The sequence below is a fragment of the Labeo rohita genome, chromosome 24, assembly GCF_022985175.1.
Source record: "Labeo rohita strain BAU-BD-2019 chromosome 24, IGBB_LRoh.1.0, whole genome shotgun sequence".
Taxonomy (NCBI): Eukaryota; Metazoa; Chordata; class Actinopteri; order Cypriniformes; family Cyprinidae; genus Labeo; species Labeo rohita.
The window spans coordinates 10,186,742-10,207,424 of NC_066892.1; the positions used below are offsets into that span (position 1 = coordinate 10,186,742).

General features: G+C 34.7%; 1 protein-coding gene across 1 annotated transcript in view; it reads left to right on the forward strand.

The window, feature by feature from the left end:
* The first annotated feature begins 2,864 nt into the window (after positions 1–2,864).
* Positions 2,865–20,683, forward strand: part of fndc3bb (fibronectin type III domain containing 3Bb) — an 87,972-nt gene continuing 70,153 nt past the window's right edge. Inside the window, exons 1-3 of the mRNA XM_051098587.1 lie at positions 2,865–3,003; positions 18,102–18,233; positions 19,098–19,173. Coding sequence (XP_050954544.1) covers positions 18,126–18,233; positions 19,098–19,173 — 184 coding nt within the window. The 5' untranslated portion in view covers positions 2,865–3,003; positions 18,102–18,125. The remainder of the gene's footprint in view (positions 3,004–18,101; positions 18,234–19,097; positions 19,174–20,683) is intronic.

Genomic DNA, 20,683 nt, shown 5'->3' on the forward strand with positions numbered 1-20,683 from the left:
GTTCAACCTGATTCTATTTCAAAGCAAACTAACATTTATTTGTTTGTTTGTTTGTGTAAAATATGTATGGTTCAGCTTGCTTCAATGTCAAAGCAAACTTACATATAAACATTTATTTATTTATTTATTGGGGTGAAATAATGTATGGTTCAGCTTGCTTCTATTTCAAAGCAAACTTCCATTTATGTATTTATTTATTCATTCATTTATTAATTAATGAATTAATTTCAGTAAAATAATGTATGATTCAGCTTGCTTCTATTTCAAAGCAAACTTACATATAAACATTTATTTATTTATTATTTGTTTATTTATTTATTTATTGGGGTAAAATAATGTATGGTTCAGCTTGCTTCTATTTCAAAGCAAACTTCCTTTTTTTATTTATGCATACATTTATGAATTAACTTATTTATTTGGGTAAAATAATGTATGGTTCAACTTGCTTCTGTTTCAGTGCAAACTTCCATATAAACATTTATTTATTTGGGTAAAATAATGTGTGGTTCAGCTTGATTATATTTCAAAGCAAACTAACATTTGTTTGTTTGTTTGTTTATTTGTGTAAAATATGTATGGTCCAACTTCAATGTCAAAGCAAACTTCCACATACAATATTTATTTATTTATTTATTGGTGTAAAATAATGTATGATTCAGCTTGCTTCTATTACAAAGCAAACTTACATATAAGCATTTATTTATTTATTTATTTATTTATTGGGGTGAAATAATGTATGGTTCAGCTTGCTTCAATGTCAAAGCAAACTTACATATAAACATTTACTTATTTATTTATTTATTATTTATTTATTTATTGGGGTGAAATAATGTATGGTTCAACTTGCTTCTATTTCAAAGCAAACTTACATATAAACATTTACTTATTTATTTATTTATTTATTTATTATTTATTTATTGGGGTCAAATAATGTATGGTTCAACTTGCTTCTATTTCAAAGCAAACTTACATATAAACATTTACTTATTTATTTATTTATTTATTTATTTATTTATTATTTATTTATTTATTTATTTATTGGGGTGAAATAATGTATTGTTCAGCTTGCTTCTATTTCAAAGCAAACTTCCATTTATTTATTTATTCATTCATTTATGAATTAATTTATTTATTGGGGTCAAATAATGTATGGTTCAGCTTGCTTCAATGTCAAAGCAAACTTACATATAAACATTTACTTATTTATTTATTTATTTATTATTTATTTAATTATTAGGGTGAAATAATGTATGGTTCAACTTGCTTCTATTTCAAAGCAAACTTACATATAAACATTTACTTATTTATTTATTTATTTATTTATTTATTATTTATTTATTGGGGTGAAATAATGTATGGTTCAACTTGCTTCTATTTCAAAGCAAACTTACATATAAACATTTACTTACTTATTTATTTATTTATTTATTTATTTATTATTTATTTATTGGGGTGAAATAATGTATGGTTCAGCTTGCTTCTAGTTCAAAGCAAACTTACATATAAACATTTACTTATTTATTTATTTATTTATTTATTTATTATTTATTTATTTATTTATTTATTGGGGTGAAATAATGTATGGTTCAACTTGCTTCTATTTCAAAGCAAACTTACATATAAACATTTACTTATTTATTTATTTATTTATTTATTATTTATTTATTTATTTATTGAGGTGAAATAATGTATGGTTCAGCTTGCTTCTATTTCAAAGCAAACTTACATATAAACATTTACTTACTTATTTATTTATTTATTTATTATTTATTTATTTATTTATTTATTGGGGTGAAATAATGTATGGTTCAACTTGCTTCTATTTCAAAGCAAACTTACATATAAACATTTACTTATTTATTTATTTATTTATTTATTATTTATTTATTTATTTATTGAGGTGAAATAATGTATGGTTCAGCTTGCTTCTAGTTCAAAGCAAACTTACATATAAACATTTACTTATTTATTTATTTATTTATTTATTATTTATTTATTTATTTATTTATTGGGGTGAAATAATGTATGGTTCAACTTGCTTCTATTTCAAAGCAAACTTACATATAAACATTTACTTATTTATTTATTTATTTATTATTTATTTATTTATTTATTTATTGAGGTGAAATAATGTATGGTTCAGCTTGCTTCTATTTCAAAGCAAACTTACATATAAACATTTACTTACTTATTTATTTATTTATTTATTATTTATTTATTTATTTATTGAGGTGAAATAATGTATGGTTCAACTTGCTTCTATTTCAAAGCAAACTTACATATAAACATTTACTTACTTATTTATTTATTTATTTATTATTTATTTATTTATTTATTGAGGTGAAATAATGTATGGTTCAGCTTGCTTCTATTTCAAAGCAAACTTCCATTTATTTATTTATTCATTCATTTATGAATTTATTTATTGGGGTCAAATAATGTATGGTTCAACTTGCTTCTATTTCAAAGCAAACTTCCATATAAACATTTATTTATTTATTTATTATTTGTTTATTTATTTATTGGTGTAAAATAATGTATGGTTCAACTTGCTTCCGTTTCAAAGCAAACTTCTATATAAACATTTATTTATTTTTATTTATTTATTTGGGGTCAAATAACGTGTGATTCAACTTGCTTTTATTTCAAAGCAAACTTCAACAACACCGGCAATTTAGAAAAATTCTGTAAACTTTTTGTTTTCACGTCATATACTCGTCTATCCTAACAGAACAATCCCTGCTAACATCCCCTTTTGTCTCCATCATCAGTTAATATTCCGTCCGTGCGGTTGCGGTGACTGCTGGAATAATACGGGAGAGTATTCGGTGTTATACGGTAAACTTCTACACCCCCATGTGCGCTTCCACATAATTGACATGGCGGAATTCCACACTGGTCTGGTCTGGTCCACCGTGGACTTCGCAGCAACGGAATGACACGCTTTCTATCACGGGCATTTAGGGACTAAAGTGTTACTAAGCAAGATTTACAGAAACAGAGGTAAGTAGACGCGTTTTGTTCAAAGTATTACCACAGTAACGTAATTTTCCGAAGCGCTCTGAGACACTGTTTCGCAAAGTTTCAAGTTGCAGAAAAGCGCAAGCCGGCTGATGGTAAAGGGAAGTCTTGAGCTGAATGGAAAACGAAACAAAACCTAAACGAAACTTAATGCGTTAAACTTAAAAAACATCTACGTTAGCTGATTTACATTACTTTATTTGTGGTTGGACTGCTGTATTTTAACTAGTAATACTTCAGGTGTTAGTCGTGCATCTTGTGTAATTTTTTTAATGTAGGAAAAAATAATTCGTAGTCATCACTACCGCTGCTTTATTAAAACTATTGTAATGCCAAAATGAAAATTATTAGAGGAGGCTTTATAACATAAATATCGCTGTCCAGCATCTTTCGCGGAAAATTCTGGAATTTGATACTCATTACGAAACTTTTCTTTTTTTTTTTTGTCAACACAAGGGCCTGTTTGTATAATTTAAACATTTTATGCATTTACCCATGTAACATCTCTACAGGATAAGGGTAAAGATGTCAGAGACGGTTGGAAAGTGACACGTCAATTCCCAGCAACAAGTTGTTTGCTTAAGCGTCACAGGAATAATTTACTTTTGTAATGGCTGGATTGTTAGATCACTGTAACGAGCATGACGAATACTGTATATTGTGTACACAAAATCCAGTTTCTACATTACAATAATCAAACACTTTAGAGAAGAGCTGTAATGGGAAACAGTGTGAACTTGCATCGTAGAATAGCGTTCTACTAAGTCGAGTCGTTTAAATGATTCACTTGAACCGATTCGCAATTCGTTCTTTAATAGGACTGAATCAGTCTGTGGGGTTCTTTATAAAAACTCTTTTTACCAACTCATTCAATACGAGAAACGTCTGTTTTGAATATCAAAAGCGGAAATTAGAGTTGACAGTACAGTGTTTAAGGTATATTGATGATTTGACGTGGCGGAAGTTAGTTTAATAAGAGACATGGAAGATACATATCGCACACAGGCAAGATATACAAAAACAGTTGAATTGTTTACAGGTTAATTATATCGTTTTCAACGCACATGCGAAGCAAAAGCGTCACGTGATGACAAAATTATGTCACGACTGAAAGAATCGTTTTGTTGAATCGGTTCTAAATGAGTTGGACGTTCTGTCTTGCATATGGAAATTGTTTCCTGTAAGGATAACAGTGTTAAAATGTCAACAGCTGTGAAAGAAACAACACAGACTGTGACAAAATATGATTTTGAAGAACGCATTCACTTGGTTTTGCAGACCGGATCTTTTCGCCAGAGGAAACCCGATCCCAAATACATGACGTCATGTGACATTCCAGAGCGAATCTTGAGGTGCAAAAAGCAGACTTGTAGACTTTCAAGCCTTTGCATCCAGCTTGGTTTTCTCTCTGTTATAGAAAGTGTAAAATGATGTTCTGCAATGTGAAAGTGTTAAACAGCAGTGCATTTGTTATGGCAAACACAGGGTTTGGCAGACTAAAACTGTATGTACTAAAGTTTAATTGTAAGTGATGCTTTAAATTATGTAGTGTGAAGGAAATGCACATTTCTGTGGTGGTAACCTGACCACAGGGTGAACACTGATTTGTCAGCATCTCACACCCCCATTAAAACACACAGGCGTACCCTGACCCCTCCCAACCCTACGGCCCTTTGGCCCCGAACTCAAACGTTAAAAGAATGCAGCGCTTGTGGGTATTTTCTAGAATCCCATCCCATTCTTTGGCTCAGGCTTCAGTTCTCCAGGCTATATTTAGTGCTTTATACACTCTCCCTAATTTTTAATGCAAAGATAAGTTTTTCCAAATGACCCACTGCATTCTCATCCTGTTGCGTCATGTGTAGTACACCTGGTTTGCTCCGCTGTCTACTACTTTGAAGAAAGCTGATGTTATTTAGGTAACAGAAACATTTAGGCGTTTGTGCTAAATGCAATTGGAAAATCAGTGCTCTATCGGTCTCCATCATTTCCTGAGAACTATTGTAATGATCTTGTTGAGCTGTCAGTACTTCTTTGTTGTCGTTATCGAATTGGTTGCACTGACTTATTGCTAATGCCAGCTACCCTCAGATGTTCTTATGAGAAACTCATGGAACATTTGTGAAAAATTTAGGCACAGGGTGGTAGTGGGTAAAGATTTGGTTTAGGAATTGGTGATTCATGGGGAATTACTCTGAACCCTGATCACCATCATACCCTTGAGCAAAAAACCCATGGTTCCCCTCCTTCAGTGTTGTTCTGTGGGATTTTTTTCCACTGTTTTTGGTTATGGTTAGGGATTCAAACAAACTCATAAGTATGAGCATGTAGTTCCGGTGCTTGAATATGATTGATCTAGCAGTGTTTCAGAAGTGCACTAGGACTTTCCTATGTTTCATCATTATGCTAGTAGATGACGACAAGAGATTGAATCATTCATTCAACCAATTGTTCAAAAACACTAATTCGTGCTGAAAAAAATAACTGACTGTCTTTATGAATCATGTTTTATTTAATCAATTATGCAACCTTTTTGATTCTGATCTCTTTCCGCATAGGTGCATTGGAATGCACCAACGTATTTTGTAGGTGCCGAGACCAAACATTTCCCGCCCTTTTATCTCATCAGCCATCAGTTGCTGGAGGCAGGATTTAGCTGTGGATATTGGTCCTTGTCTCTTCTGCTGTGTTTGATCATAAGAGCCTCCTTTATGGCCAGATCCAGTGAAGCTTTGCTTCAGATGTTTCATGACTTGGGTGATCTACCTGCTACTAAGCGTAACATGTTTGGCACAGATGTCTTGAAACACAAATACACACTAACCTAGCTTGCCTGTTTGTAGCTGAGGCCCAAATCAGGATAAGGAATGTGACTTATTGACCTTTTTGAAGAAGAGGGAGGGAACATACAGGCATGAATGTGTTTTTTTAAAGATATGGTTGAAGTGTAAACATCAGTGTGGATGTTATGACAAGATTTTATGAAGAAAATTATGTTCCTTGCATCTTTAACTGCTCATTGTCATGATAACCAGTCAGTAACAACATTGATTTAACCCTCATGACATAACATAGTTATTGATAAGGTGTATGTGTTTGAGTCATTTATTTGTGATTCAGACTACACTGTTCACGTTGTATGTTTTGACTCACTAAAAAGAACCGGTTCATAAGAGTCATTTGTTTGGGTATTAAACTACACTGTAGCATTATATAATTATATAATGTGTTTGAGTCATTCATTTGTGATTCAGACTGCAGTGTTCATATTGTATGTTTTGAGTCACTAAAAAGAGTCATTCTTTTATGGTTCCAAATACCTTGTTTCTGCTGTATGTTTTGATTCACTAAAAAGAATCAAGAATTTGATTCATGCATCAAATTATGCAGTTCAAATAGTATGGTTTTGATTCACTAAAGAGAACCAACTCAAAAGACTCAGACTAAAAACTGACTCGTAAGAGTTGTTTGTTCAGGAATCAGATTATACAGTTCAAATATTATGTTATTGATTCACCGAAAGAAACTAATTTGAGTCATTTGTTCGGGACTACACTGTTAGTGTTATTGATTCACTAAAAAGAACTGGCTCATAAGAGTTGTTCAGATATTAATACCGTTTGAGCTGTATGTTTTAAATCACTAAAAAGAACCAGTTCAAAAGAGTCGTTTGTTTAGGGATTTACTACGCTGTTTCCACTATATATTTTTGATTCACTAAAAAGAACTGCCTCGTAAGAGTTGTTACTTCAGGAATCAGTTCAATCAGTTCAAATAATATGTCTTTGATTCACTAAAAAGAACTGGCTCATAAGAGTCATTTATTCAGGAACCAGCCTACGCTGCTGCACTGTAAATTTTTGATTCACTAAAAAGTACTGACTCGTAAGAGAATCATATTATGCAGTTCAAATAATATGTTTTTGATTCACTAAAAAGAACCAGCTCAAAAGAGTCTGCATTTTGTGATTGGGACACTGTTCACGCTGTCTATTTTGATTCACTAAAACAACCAGCTCATAAGAGTCATTTGTTCGGGACTACACTGTTTACATTAATGATTCACTTAAAAAGAACTGGCTCATAAGAGTCATTCACATATTAATACCGGTGGAGCTATATGTTTTGATTCACTAGAAAGAATCAGTTCATAAGAGTCGTTTGTCCGGAGATTAAACTACACTGTTGTATATTTTCTATATTTACTTAAAAGAACAGACTCATAAGATCATTCTTTTATGGTTCGAACTAACTAGTTCCTGCTGTATGTTTTGATTATCTAAAAAGAATCGACTCGTAAGAGTTGTTTCTTCAGGAATCAAATTATGCATTTCAAATGATAAGTTTTTGATTCACTAAAAAGAACCAGCTCAAAGGAGTCAGTATTTTGTGATTCAGACACTGTTCACGCAGTCTGTTTTGATTCACTAAAAGAATTGGCTCATGAGAGTCGTTCAGATATTGGAATGTACTGGTTGGGCTCTATGTTTTGATTCACTTGATAGATGCGCTCTAGATCATTTTCTTCTTTTCTCAATCTATAGCTCCATTTTTACTCTGTCCCTGCACACAATTTAGATGTTAAGGGTGTGAGACAGTATAATTTTCTCCGATGTGACCCTCCGCAACTCCTCCGTGTGACTGGAGAATATGATTCACTCAGCCTGACCCAGTTAAGATGCTCCTCTGCTCCTTCTCAGCACTCAGAGGTTGGATCACGTTTCATATCGGGGTTACGCAACACTGAATTTGGATCCTGGGAATCTCTTTTCTGCCTTCTTTCTCTGCACTGTCCCTTATTTTTTTGTCCCCTCTCTTCTAGTGTCTTTTACTGTAAGTCCTGTAAAGTGAGAGTGGATGGAGTTTCAGTGTGTGGAGAAACAGGGTCAGCTTTTTGAGCTCAGCTGGGTGTGTAACTGCATTATTGTGCCTTCAGGGAGGAACCAGGTCGTGCTCTGGAGTCTGCGGTGTCAGTGTTGGGTAACACCTTTATCTGTTAAACAGGACAGAGGCGTTGAGATGGGTCCTGATGCTGTTATATAGACCGAAGGAATAGAAAACAGCTATTTAATGTCATAAATTATTGTGTTAGATGGAATTGAGATTTACTGGAGAACATATTTTGCTCTTGAGAAACACTGTAGTAATCTCTCTTGAGTATCAGAAAGGATCTCAACGATGTGACAAACTGTTCTTAGATTTGGCAAGATGCTAAAGTCTGAAATCAAATGTAACAGATTACACGAACTGGAACATTTCAATTTAGGGATAAGTCACCCCAAAATAAAAATTCAGTCATTTTGTTTAGTCACACAAATCTGCATAACTTTTTGTCTGCTGTGTTACAAGTCTTGCAAATGCACCCTCATGATGAAGACCTTCGTTCATCATCTGAACACAAATTAAGACATTTTTGATGAAATCTGAGAGTCTTCTGACTTTGCATAGACAGCAACACAACTACCATATTCAAGGCCCAGAAATGTAGTAAGGACATCACAGGGGCGGACTGGCATTCCCGGTGGCCTGGCATCCAATTTGGCCCGCTGCCCTCCAATTATTTATTTATTTATTTATTTTTGTAATATTTATTATTATGTACTAAAGTAATTATTCCGAAATTCGCCATTCAATAATAAAACTCTAATAAATCATGAATCGGTTAGTCTTGACTGGCAACGCGTTTCGCCTTGCGCGCGCTCCACGCATATCCTGTTCAGGACTTCTAGTGGAGGTCAGTTACATCTTTAAATAGATTATTGTAGTTTTGTCTTTGTTTACTTAGTTAAGCATTAAACTGCTAGCAAATGTTAGCAGTAGCAGTCAATTACTGACATAATTACTGTCAGTAATGACATAATTACAATTGTAAAGAGTAGGGATTTTTATCCGACAAATATTCACATCGTTTTATGGTTTAGAGGGAGCTAAGGCAGACAACAACACAACCCTTATGAAAATTAACTGCGGTTTTTACTAAAAATAAAACCAAAAACCATTGTTACTGTAGTTAAACCTTGCCAACCACAAATTAACAATGGTTTTGATACTCTATATAGTTTCACCATGGTATTTGTAGTAAAACTCTAGTTATACAAAAGGTAACCAATCTGCCAAAAAACAAAAACAAAACATAGTTACTATATTTTTACCATAGGCCTAACAATACCATGGTTAATTTTCCTTAGGACAGAACATGACCCATGATAATGCAAAAACATGTTCAGTTTAAATTTTTTTTATAAAGCTATATTCAAGATGTAGCTATTATTATACTAATTTTTATATTTAGGCAAGCTAAAACAATAACACATGGTCCTTAAATTTTTCTAAAATAAATATGGGCCTATACTATGTGCAAACGAATTACAATGAGGTGGTTGTTTTGCAAGGTGGAGATGTGTTGATGTAAAAGTGACAGGTACAAGAAAATTTGTGAAAAAGTCAACACACATGAGAGTCAGAGAGATGTCAGGGAACATGAAGATGCTAAAAAGGAAATTGGAAGTTCAAAGATAACCTTTAATTATTTTATTTTAACCTTTAATATTTTTGGTGTGGGTGTATGGGATGTCCTGGATGAGTGTGAAATTTCCCGGACTGAAATTTTGTCCAAGTCCGCCCCTGAGGACATCGATAAAATAGTCCATGTGACGTCAATGGTTCAACCATAATTTTATGAAGCTACGAGTACTTTTTGTGTGCAAACAAAACAAACAAAACATTTCTTCCAAATTCCTGTCGATATTGTTATAGCTAGTTTTAAAACTTTATCATTTATTGTTATTGTTACAATGATCATTCTTGGTGTGAATGTGCATTTAAGCTTTAACTTTGTAGCACTAGCCCGATAGGCAGGCTGGGTAGCTGTACTACATATCAGGCCAGAAACCTCTCAACTAGAGCGATATACTAGACCAGACGCAAATAAAGTCCAGTCTGTTAGTTCATTATTCTGCCACACTCCTGTAATGTGTCCTCGATTTCCTGTCTGTGCGTCGTCTGGACGTTATCGCTTCAGCTCCATTGTGGCTGAGGTTGTTGAGATATTTTTAAAGAGGTGATGTCATCTGGCTGTAAACGCCGATCAGAGTCACAGACGTGAGTCAACGTCGGGGAGATGGAAATCCTGAGCGCTCCGAGGTGAGATGGAGTTACTTTGCAGGCGAAAAATGTGACATTTAGATTGTTTCTCATTCTCTGGGAATGTGTGTGTGCAAGCCCGAGCATGTGTTTTGTGTGTGTGAGTGTGTGTTTCAGCTGATCAAGGCTGAGGGAAGGGATGGAATGAGAGAATAAAAGAACGAGGGGGGGGGAGATGGAGAGGAAAAAGTGATGGTTTTCTTGGTTTCCCAGCTTCCTCAGTGTTATTATGTGCCATTAGCTGGATTATAGGCCCATGCCAGACTGGGTCCACATCTGGGACTGTAAACCTGCCAGATGCAAGAACAGATTTCTAAAAAGAATTAAATCTGTCTTATGGTGGCGTGTGTGGCAGGGTGGCTGTTGTAACTGCTGTTTCCTGTTGTGAAGTTTGCACTTTTTTGATTATAATTTCGAAAATACTTTCTAAGCTATAGGCTGATTCTTCGGAAAAGTGTAAACGCAATGGCGCTGTGTCACTATCAAAACATTGTCTTGTTGATTTGAGCTTCCTGACCTGGCCTGGCCTTTACACAGCAACACTGACGCAGTCAATAGTGTGAGTTTGGGGTGCGACTATCTGTAGTATCAACTTATGGTGTGTGCACACCAAATAAAGCAATAAGCCCCAAGAAGCCATGGTTTACAGTGAATTTATAACAGCTGAGGGGTATTACAACAGCTTAGAACGTGGCTCAACCAAACAGAATCAAGGAGTGGATCTGTCTGTTTTATAAAGTAAATTTCAACATTTGCATGAGATGATTATGTACAAAGTCAATGCAAAGACACAAATAGACACGAATTCACGCCGGGCTATGTGATTGCTTCGAACGCATGATAATTGCCTCAACTGTGTTCGAGCTGTCAGGTTCTATGAGAAAATGGAGGAGAGCATGCACAATGTTTTTATTTGTGAAAAACATCCCGTGAGTAGTCTTGAGTAACCTGATGCGAATATTCGCTTCGCTTTTGGTGTGCACACTCCATAATGGTTGATGAGTATTCAGGGAACCTGTCTGAGTATAATCATTATGCTTGCAGAAATTAGACAGGTCACTTTTAAATTTTTCCTGCGAATTTGCATTGTTGACATGCTGCTGCTGCACAATGTCACTTTACATAGTAGGTGTTTTTATGTGTTTAGGGATTGATTATAAGTTCTGAAGTACTTTCTAACGTGTAAGTTGATTCCTCGGAAAAGTGTAAACACAGTAGCTCTGTGTTGCAATCAAAACATTGTCTTGTTGATTTAAGCTTCCTGACTGGCCTGTACACAGCAACACTTTTGTCCGCAGTATCAACTTATGGTGAGTGCACACCTAAAGCGAATGTAAATATTTGCATGAGTAAATGCGAAGTCAATGCAAAGACACAAATGCATGCAAATTCACACCGCTGCAAACATGCTGTATTCACCTCAAGTTGAAAATATTCAACTCGAGTGGGAAATTTGCATGAATCGTTGTTGCACAAGCCAATCAGCGAAGAGCTTATGGACACGTTTGGTTCATCAAGAAATGGTTGTATCATAAAATGGAGAGCATGCACAATGTTTTTATTTGCGCAAGTGACGCAAAAAAACATCATGCAATAATCTAGAGCGAGTACCGTGATGCAAATATTCACTTCGCTTTTGGTGTGCATGCATCATAATGGCTAATGAGTATTTAGGAAGCCTTTTTGAATATAATCATTATTAGCTGTTATAAATTCACTGTAAACCATGGCTTTGCAGGGCTTATTGCTTTTATAAAACGGTTATTCCATACACGTAGTAAGGTTTCACAAAAAAAAAAACTGAGCAAATAAAGTGTAATGATATTAATAAAAACAAAATTATCCGTTTTATTTAATTTAAATATAATTAGATTACATACAAAGTCACTGCAAAGATGCGAATAGAAGCAAATTCAAACCTGGTGAAGCGATTGCTGTGACCATACAATATTCACCTCAATTGTGTCTTTCACACAAGTTGAAAGTATTCAACTCAAGTGGGAAATTTGCATGACACATTGTTACACAAGCCAGTCACCGAAGAGCTTATTGACACGTCTGTTCTGACACGTCCTGTTGTATTACGCATTGTTTTTATTGGTTGGAGTGACATGAAATATATCACACAAGTAATCTAGAGTGAGTAACGTGATGCGAATATTCGCTTCGCTTTTGGTGTGCTCACACCATAATGATTGATGAGTACTCAGGAAACCTGTTTGAACATAATCATTATGTTCACAGAAATTAGACACTTTACTTTTAAATTTTACTGCTAATTTGCATCGTTGACATGCTGCTGCTGCTGCACAATGTCACATAGGTGTTACTTTTTAATGTGCCTAAGGAGGTTGTAAGGAAGTTGAGTATGTGAATATGTTGTGGTTTATATGTCATCAGTGTTCGATTTAGGTAAGAGTTGAACGCCCTAGTTCCAGTAATAGCCTGTAGTTATCTCTAAAGATGACTAAAGATGAACTGTCATTTTTTTATGCTTATAAAAGCGCAAATACAGCAAAAAATACAAAATAAAAAATACTTTGGTACTTCTGATTGGGCTGAGGCTGGTATTTTAGCGAGTTTGAAGAAAAACTATTTGATGGATGTGTAATATATGTCAGGAGCATTCACTCAGTATCATCATCTCATTTTTGACCGAGACGGCTTTTAGCTGGTTTTGCATCTGAACTCTTCAAATAATATGAAAAAAATATATATACAGTCAGTTCATTCTAAACAAAATATAAAGTACTGTTCAAAGTTGAAAAGTCCAAGAGTTGGGTTTTTTTAATGAAGTTTCTTTCTGATCCCAGACTGTTAAATGGTTGTTTATAACAGAGCTTTTTCTAAAGACTTTTTTTCTTTCCAAATATGTAAGATAATTGAAATACAGCATGTCATCTGATCATTAGTCACCCCCATGTCATCCAAGATGTTCATGTCTTTCTTTCTTCAGTCGAAAAGAAATTAAGGAAAACATTCTTTTTCCTCAAGAAACATAATATCTTACTGACTGAAGAAAGAAAGACATTAACATCTTGGATGGCATAAGGGTGAGTAAATTATCAGGAAACTTTAATTCTGGTGTGAACTAATCTTATAAATATTATTGCTGAAAAGTTGCTCTTTCAAACCTCAGGTCTCCTTCATTAATTTGTTTGGCTGAAGCATCAGTTTTTCCTCAAATGTGTCATTTGAGATCTCCGAAACTCCAGAGGACACATATTGGTGTAAATTAAAGGTTTACAGCCTTTCATAGCCTTCCGAATTCGGCTCTTTGGCATTTAATAACTGTTTAGTGACATCTTTAGCAAAACAATAATTGTATCCAGTTGCACTCTGATTCATGTTCTCTGTGATCATTATACATCCAGGTTCCAAGAATGATCTGAGATGATGTCACACTAAGGAAATGACTGTTTCACTGGTGTTGTTTTGGTTGTATGAAAGGCGTGCTGTTTGATTGTGTGCGAGGGGGTGTGAGGGTGACGGGGAGGTGGTCTAGGGAATACCCCACATCGCTGGAACCTCAGCCGTGCCATGAAAGAACTCTCTGTGTGTTTCCTGATTGACACTCGCTGTGACGTGGTCACAACAACATGACCCGTGAAGGTAGGGGGTCCGGCCTCTTTGTGTGACACCCCCTCTCCCTGCCCCCCTCGGCTCTGACATTGTATGAATCTTCTCAACTTTTCTCTCAGGGGATTTAGCCCTTAAACGCCCCCCTCAACCCTACAGAAGTTCAGACTCCAGCCATCCTCAGGAATGAGGGGAATGAGGAGAGCAGAAAGAAAAGAAAGAATGGATTGAGAGCCTGAGGGGTAAAGAGAGAGGAGGGGGAACAGGAGAAAAGAGAAGTGTTTTGGACCCCGGAGGCTGTGGCGTGTTAAGCCATAGTGTTAATGATTTTAGTTGGGCGGTAATTACAGGCCGTGGCATCGAGCATTGAGGAAAGCAAAACAAGCATGCACAGAATGAGAGAAACTGCAGGATGCTTCAGCAGCGCATGAGGTGAGGTTGATGTAGAGCTAGGGCGCGATGAACGGAATTCACTGTATAATGCGGAACGTCATGGAATTTAGAATTTTGGGTGGATAAATCCAAAATATGTCAGTACACTTAAATCAAGATGCGATATGGACTAATGTCTGTAAATGTTAAGCTGCAAAAATACTATTTAAATATGAATCCTGCACCTTCTGCATCTCTTTGTGAATGAATGGCGCAGACAGTCGGTTTCGTTTACTACATAAATAATAAAGCTAGTGATTCTTGCGGTGTTTTCAGCCTCATATACATAAAAAAAGAACTGCTCTGTGAGTCACTTCACGAGCATTTTACCATTTCTTTTGAGAAAAACTTTAGTTAAATCATATAAACTTGAAAGGTCTTCACAGTAACCCAACAAAATAAAAGTTTGGTTTAACCTAAAGAAACTGTGACAGAAATCAGTCAAAAGTTTTTGAACAGTAAGATTTTTCATGTTTTTTAAAGAATTCTTTTCTGCTCACCAAGCCTGCATCTATTTGATCCAAAATACAGCAAAAATGGTACAATTTTGAAATATTTTTTCTATTTAAATATATTTTAAAATGTAGTTTATTTCTGTGATTTCAAAGCTTAATTTTGAATCATTACTCCAGTTACATGATCCTTCAGAAATCATTCTAGTATTCTGATTTGCTGCTCAACAAACATTTATTATTATTATTATTATTATGTTGAAAAGTAGAATTTTTTCAGGTTTCTTTGATGAATAGAAAGTTCAGAAGCACATAATTTATCTGAAATATTGCAAAAAATATATATTTTATAATAAATTACTGTTAAATTTTCAATATTTCAGTTAATTAGGCATGCTTTTTGGTTCATTTAAATCTAAAAATTAAAACTGAAAATATACAGAATCTAAAAAATAATTGTATATTTTTGTATATACACTACCGTTCAAAAGTTTGGGGTCAGTACATTTTTATTGTTTCTTTTTTTTTTTTTTTTTTTAAGAAATTAATACTTTTATTCACCAAGGATGTATTAAGTTAATAATTAAAAGTTTATTAAAAGTTAATAATAAATAATTTACATTGTTATAAAATATTTATATTTTGAATAAACACTGTACTTTTTAAACTTGTTATTCATGAAAGAATCCTGAAAAAAAAAAATCACAGGTTCCAAAAAATATTTGGCAGAACAACTGTTGATATTATCCAACACTGATCATTCTAATAATAAATCCGCATATTAAAATGATTTCTGAAGGATCATGTGACGCTTAAGACTGGAGTAACGGCTGATTAAAAATTCAGCTTTTCATCACAGGAATAAATTCTATTTTAAAGTATGTTAAAATAAAAAACATTATTTTATATTGTAAAAACATTTTGCAATATTACTGTTTTTTTTCTATATTTTTAATCAAATAAATGCAGTCTTGATGAGCATAAGAGACTTCTTTAAAGACTATTACAAGTCTTACTGACCCCAAACTTTTGAACGGTAGTGTATATATTTTTTAAAGGATTTGGTTTTAAATGAGTTTTATTTATTTTGTTTGCAGCTGACATCACCAAGACTTCTTATTCAGTCTCATTTTAGTCTTATTTTTCAGACTTTTATTATCTAGAGAGCACGTAACGTAACATAAAGTAACATAACTTAATGTAACGTAACTAAATAAGTTGATATGCTGTTTATACTCTATATATGTCATGTTGTGGAGCTTGTGGGCTGTGAATCATTGCATTTTAACTTTTAAGGAAACAGGTTGGCTGTGGGTGGTGTGTGTATTTAAGTGTGTGTTTAGCAGTGGAAGTGAAGGTATTTATGACCCAATAAAAAGCCCCCGACCTCTATTCTCGCGTATTCCTCTCTCCGTGAGATCAGAGGACGTCAATTCCTCACGTCTTAATAATTCAGAGTATGTTGGTGGTTTTTGTGGCTTTTAACCAAAAAGAACCACAAAATACCACAAAATTTTATGAACATTCTGCTATAGTAAAAAACAATGTATAGACCTGATGGTGCAACCACAGTACTTTTTTGTTTCTTAAGGCTTCTGTTTGTAATCTGTGCTGCTTCAGAACATCAGATGAATGATTTCTGTTGCTCTAGGTTTGACCCCTGGGGTTGATGTTTGTGTTTGGAGTTAAATGGGACAGGTTATTGCTTTCGTAGAGAAAAATATCACCAGTCAGCTGAGGAAACGTTATCATTGCTTTGCTGATCTTTCCCCCCGACATCTGAACTTTGGCTGTTTTTTAAAGGAGTTTTAAGAGCATCATGTGAAGCAATTCGATGAGGTGTTCATCCAGTGTGACAAGCAATATTGCGCTTCTTTTGAGGACAGAAGTGTAATCTTTCTACATCAAGCTAAACGAAACAGTCCAGCAGTTGTGCTGACTTCTGTGCAGGTCCGTTGTGCAACTGTTTTATGCTTCAAAGGCTGCAGTCTACACCCTGATTTTCTCTATTACGCAAAAGTAGAATTAGTTCATTTCAAATCTTAATATGTTGAAAATAGTGCACAGTTTGTGATGTTCTTTGAACACAATGCACTGCTACATTATTTTTTTTTAAGTGAAAAATCTAAATCTAAATGTTAAAAATTAGTTTTTATAGATGCAATTAACATGCTAAGTGTACATTTGAGTTCAAAAGTGTCATTCACAGTTACACTTGAAGTCAAAAGTTTACATACACCTTGCAGAATCAGCAAAATGTTAATTATTTTACCAAAATAAGAGGGATCATACAAAATGCATGTTATTTTTAATTTAGTACTGACCTGACATATAGTCCACAAGAGAAAATAATAGTTACATTTATAAAAATGACCCTGTTCAAAAGTTTACATACACTTGATTCTTAATACAGTGATGTTTTTTTCTTTAGTGATAGTTGTTCATGAGTCCCTTGTTTGTCCTGAACAGATAAGCTACCCGCTGTTCTTCAGGCCCCACAAATTCTTTGGTTTTTCAGCATTTTTGTGTTTTTTAACCTTTTCCAACAATGAGTGTATAATTTGAGATCCGTCTTTTCACACTGAGGACAACTGAGGGACTCATATGCAACTGTTACAGAAGGTTCAAACGCTCACTGATGCTTCAGAAGGAAACACGATGCATTAAGAGCCGGGGGTGAAAACTTTTGAACAGAATGAAGATGTATACATTTTTTCTCATTTTGCCTAAATATCATACTTTTTTTTTTTAATTAGTGCTGCGCTTTAGAAGCTACAGAAGATACTTACATGTTCCCCAGAAGACAAAATAAATTTTCCCTGAATTCTTCCCTGATCTGGTTAAACCCAGAAAGACATAACATTTACATTTTCAGCAAAAAGTGCAAATATGTATCTATGCATAAAATATTTTATTTTACAGTTTTTTAACATTATTATTATGATTTTTTTATTTTATTTTATTTTATTTTATTTTATTTTATTTTATTTTATTTTATTTTATTTTATTTTATTTTAAAAACATTTTTTAGAGGCTCGCAGATGTAATGACATTCGGTTTCATAGCCCAAGACCAAAGTGTCCTGTTTTGTTCCCTTTTATTATTTTTATTTTCTCTCCAAGTCTGGTCTCCTGGCTGTGGTGGAGAGACTGTCGCCCCATAACTGCATTTTATATACAGATTACATCATTCCTACACAGATTACATCATCATATAAACATTGGTGACATCATAATGATTTCATCCCGTTCCATAACCCTCCAGTAGCCTTTCATTGAAACATGTTTCGGTGTGTATTTGTGTGTGTTATGTCTGGATGGGGTTGCAAATGAGGATCTGCTTTATTCTTCATCATTAGCCGTCCATGGCTGATTTCAGTGGAGGATAATTGCTCATTTAAGAGCAGTCTGGCTTATACAGACTGTTTCATCATGCAATCAGATATTATTTTAACAAAGTGGATCTCTCTCTCAGGCTGTTGCAGGGAGGGCTCCATGAATGTTCGTCACCATGATGATGACGGACCAAATGCTGGACCTCCCGCCTCCATTGAGCAACGAGGTTCCCATGATGCACCACATGATCAATGGCGACGCACCGCAGCAGGTGAGTTGGTAAAGTCAGGCTTCATTATTGAGGTTGTAGCCTCCTTGATTATTAGGGGTTCAAGCCTATTGTAATTGTTAGAATGGTCACGGATCAGCAATCTTCGCGTAAAACTGTTTGTGCAGACCAAACCGTAAGTCATAGAGACTTGAAACTTGGAGGGATGGTAGTACTCACACTGCCTACAATGTGGTCAAAGCTTGTCCCAATTGGCCTGACAGGGGCGCTACAGCGATCAAAAGTACTAAATCGAGATGTAAAAAACCTACTTTTTTGCAAAGTAGTCTTAGGTTTGTCACTCAATCTGGAAAAGAAACACTGCAGTACAATTTTCTGGACTCTCTAGGCTAATAATTATCAAAAAAAAATTAAATTTTGAAATTGAAAATTGAAAGAAATTTACCCTTTGGGAAGCTATAATAGGGTCATTTAGAAAAGGGGGCTGTCCAAATGTACCCAAAATCCTATAAAGCCTAAAGGAAAACTCAAAACTTCACAAAACCTGCTGAGCATATGCGACAGATGATTCTAAACAAGCATGCAAAGTTTTAATGGGATCAAACCATAGCTACATTACATTTCTATGGTAAATTACCTGGCTTTGCCAAAAACGCTTTTTTAAATAATTGATTTAGGTGGTTCCAGGCTTAGTAAATAATGTCTTTTTTCATATGTGCTTAAATACCTTAAAAGCACCTGAAACCCGGTAATCGCTGCTTGCAGCTATTTATTTATTTTTTCTTAGAATTATTGTCAGTTGAGAGAGATTCCAAGCCACAGCTGCTCTTTAGCTAAGGCTGAAGACCTAGAATTGCCACTAATTTGACATAATGAACATGTGTGACATCTGGTTTTGTTTTATAGGTGATCCTGGTCCAGGTGAACCCAGGTGAGACGTTCACCATCCGCACGGAAGATGGGGCTTTGCAGTGCATCCAAGGTTTGTCCAATGGAGATCTTCATATTGCTCTTGCTAAATGTTACTGTTCAAATCTGAGTAAATCTGACTTGCTTTGGAAGGAATTAAGAGGTTATGATGCTGTTCGAAGTATATTTTAATTTCAGTTTATTTGTTTGGCATAAAGACTGTTTTCTCAACTCAAGCACACTCAGAAACATAGCCTGGAGTATGATTTGCATGGTTGGCAGTTGGTATGAATCCAGAAATGGAGACAAATCTGCAATCTGGCATTACTTGTGAAGTATAATTAACCTGTTAATAATATTTTATAGTTATATTGGATTACACTTAATTTTAAAGTGTCCGTGTTACAGTGTAATTATGTACTTAAAGGGATAGTTTACCCAAAAATGAAAATTACACCATGATTTACTCACCATCAAGACATCCTAGATGTATATGACTTTATGCTTTCAGACGAATGGAGTTGTATTAAAAAATGTCCAATAAAGTGCATCCATCCATCATAAAAAGTTTTAAATAGGAATATTTTTCTTACACAAATGCATCAGTTTGCTTCAGAAGGCCTTTATTAACCCCCCAAAGCTGTGTGGAGTGCTTTTTACGACAGATGGGTGCTCTTTATTTGACTTCAAAATCTCAACACCCATTCACCTTCATTATAAAGCTTGTATAAGCCAGAACATTTTTATATAAAACTGATTATATTAGTCTGAAAACAGAAAGTCATATACACCTAGAATGGCTTAAGTGTGAGTAAATCATAGGGTAATTTTCATTTCTGGGTGAATTATCCCTTTAGGTAATGAATAATATTTAATTACTTAATATAGGGTTAGGATTAGGAATAGGCTTCAGGATTAGTTGCATGTAATTATGCAAAATGTACTATTATTACTTCAGTAAGTACATGTAACAAGTACACAGGTACTTATATTGATATATATTCACAAAAACACAATTTTTCCCCCCTAAATTGCCCTAAAATGTTCTGCACAATAATTATTTGCAAACCTCTAAGGGATCATGTGCCGGTGCTACAAAACCATTTCTAACCCTCTTGTGTGTTTGGCCGGTAGAGAGGCGTTTGGTCACTGAATCCCTACACTAAATTACGTCTGACCTCATAATGTCTTTTTAACTTCATAAAGGCCACAGAATTCCCTCAGTAAGAGTTTTGCGAGTGTATGTAAGAGATTAAAAGCGAGAGTCACAGTAGCCTAGACCACAGGATACTGGATCTGACCGTCTGAGCGCTCACATCACTGTTTACACAGCTAAGAGGAGCTGCAATGACTGTTTAATTCAATTTGTCCAATGAGAATAGCAGAATCAGCAGCGGAGGGCTGTTTGGTTTGTGCTAGAGACGGGGCTGGCAGCTGGCCGGCAGAGGGAATGTAGACGGAGAAAGAGAATGTGTACCTCACAGGTGTGGAGAGGATGCCGTTGAAGGCCACGGTAATGTTCTGGCATGTTCAGGATAAGGACTTTGTTTAATTTTTAACGTTTGTGCGATCTTTGCCAGCTG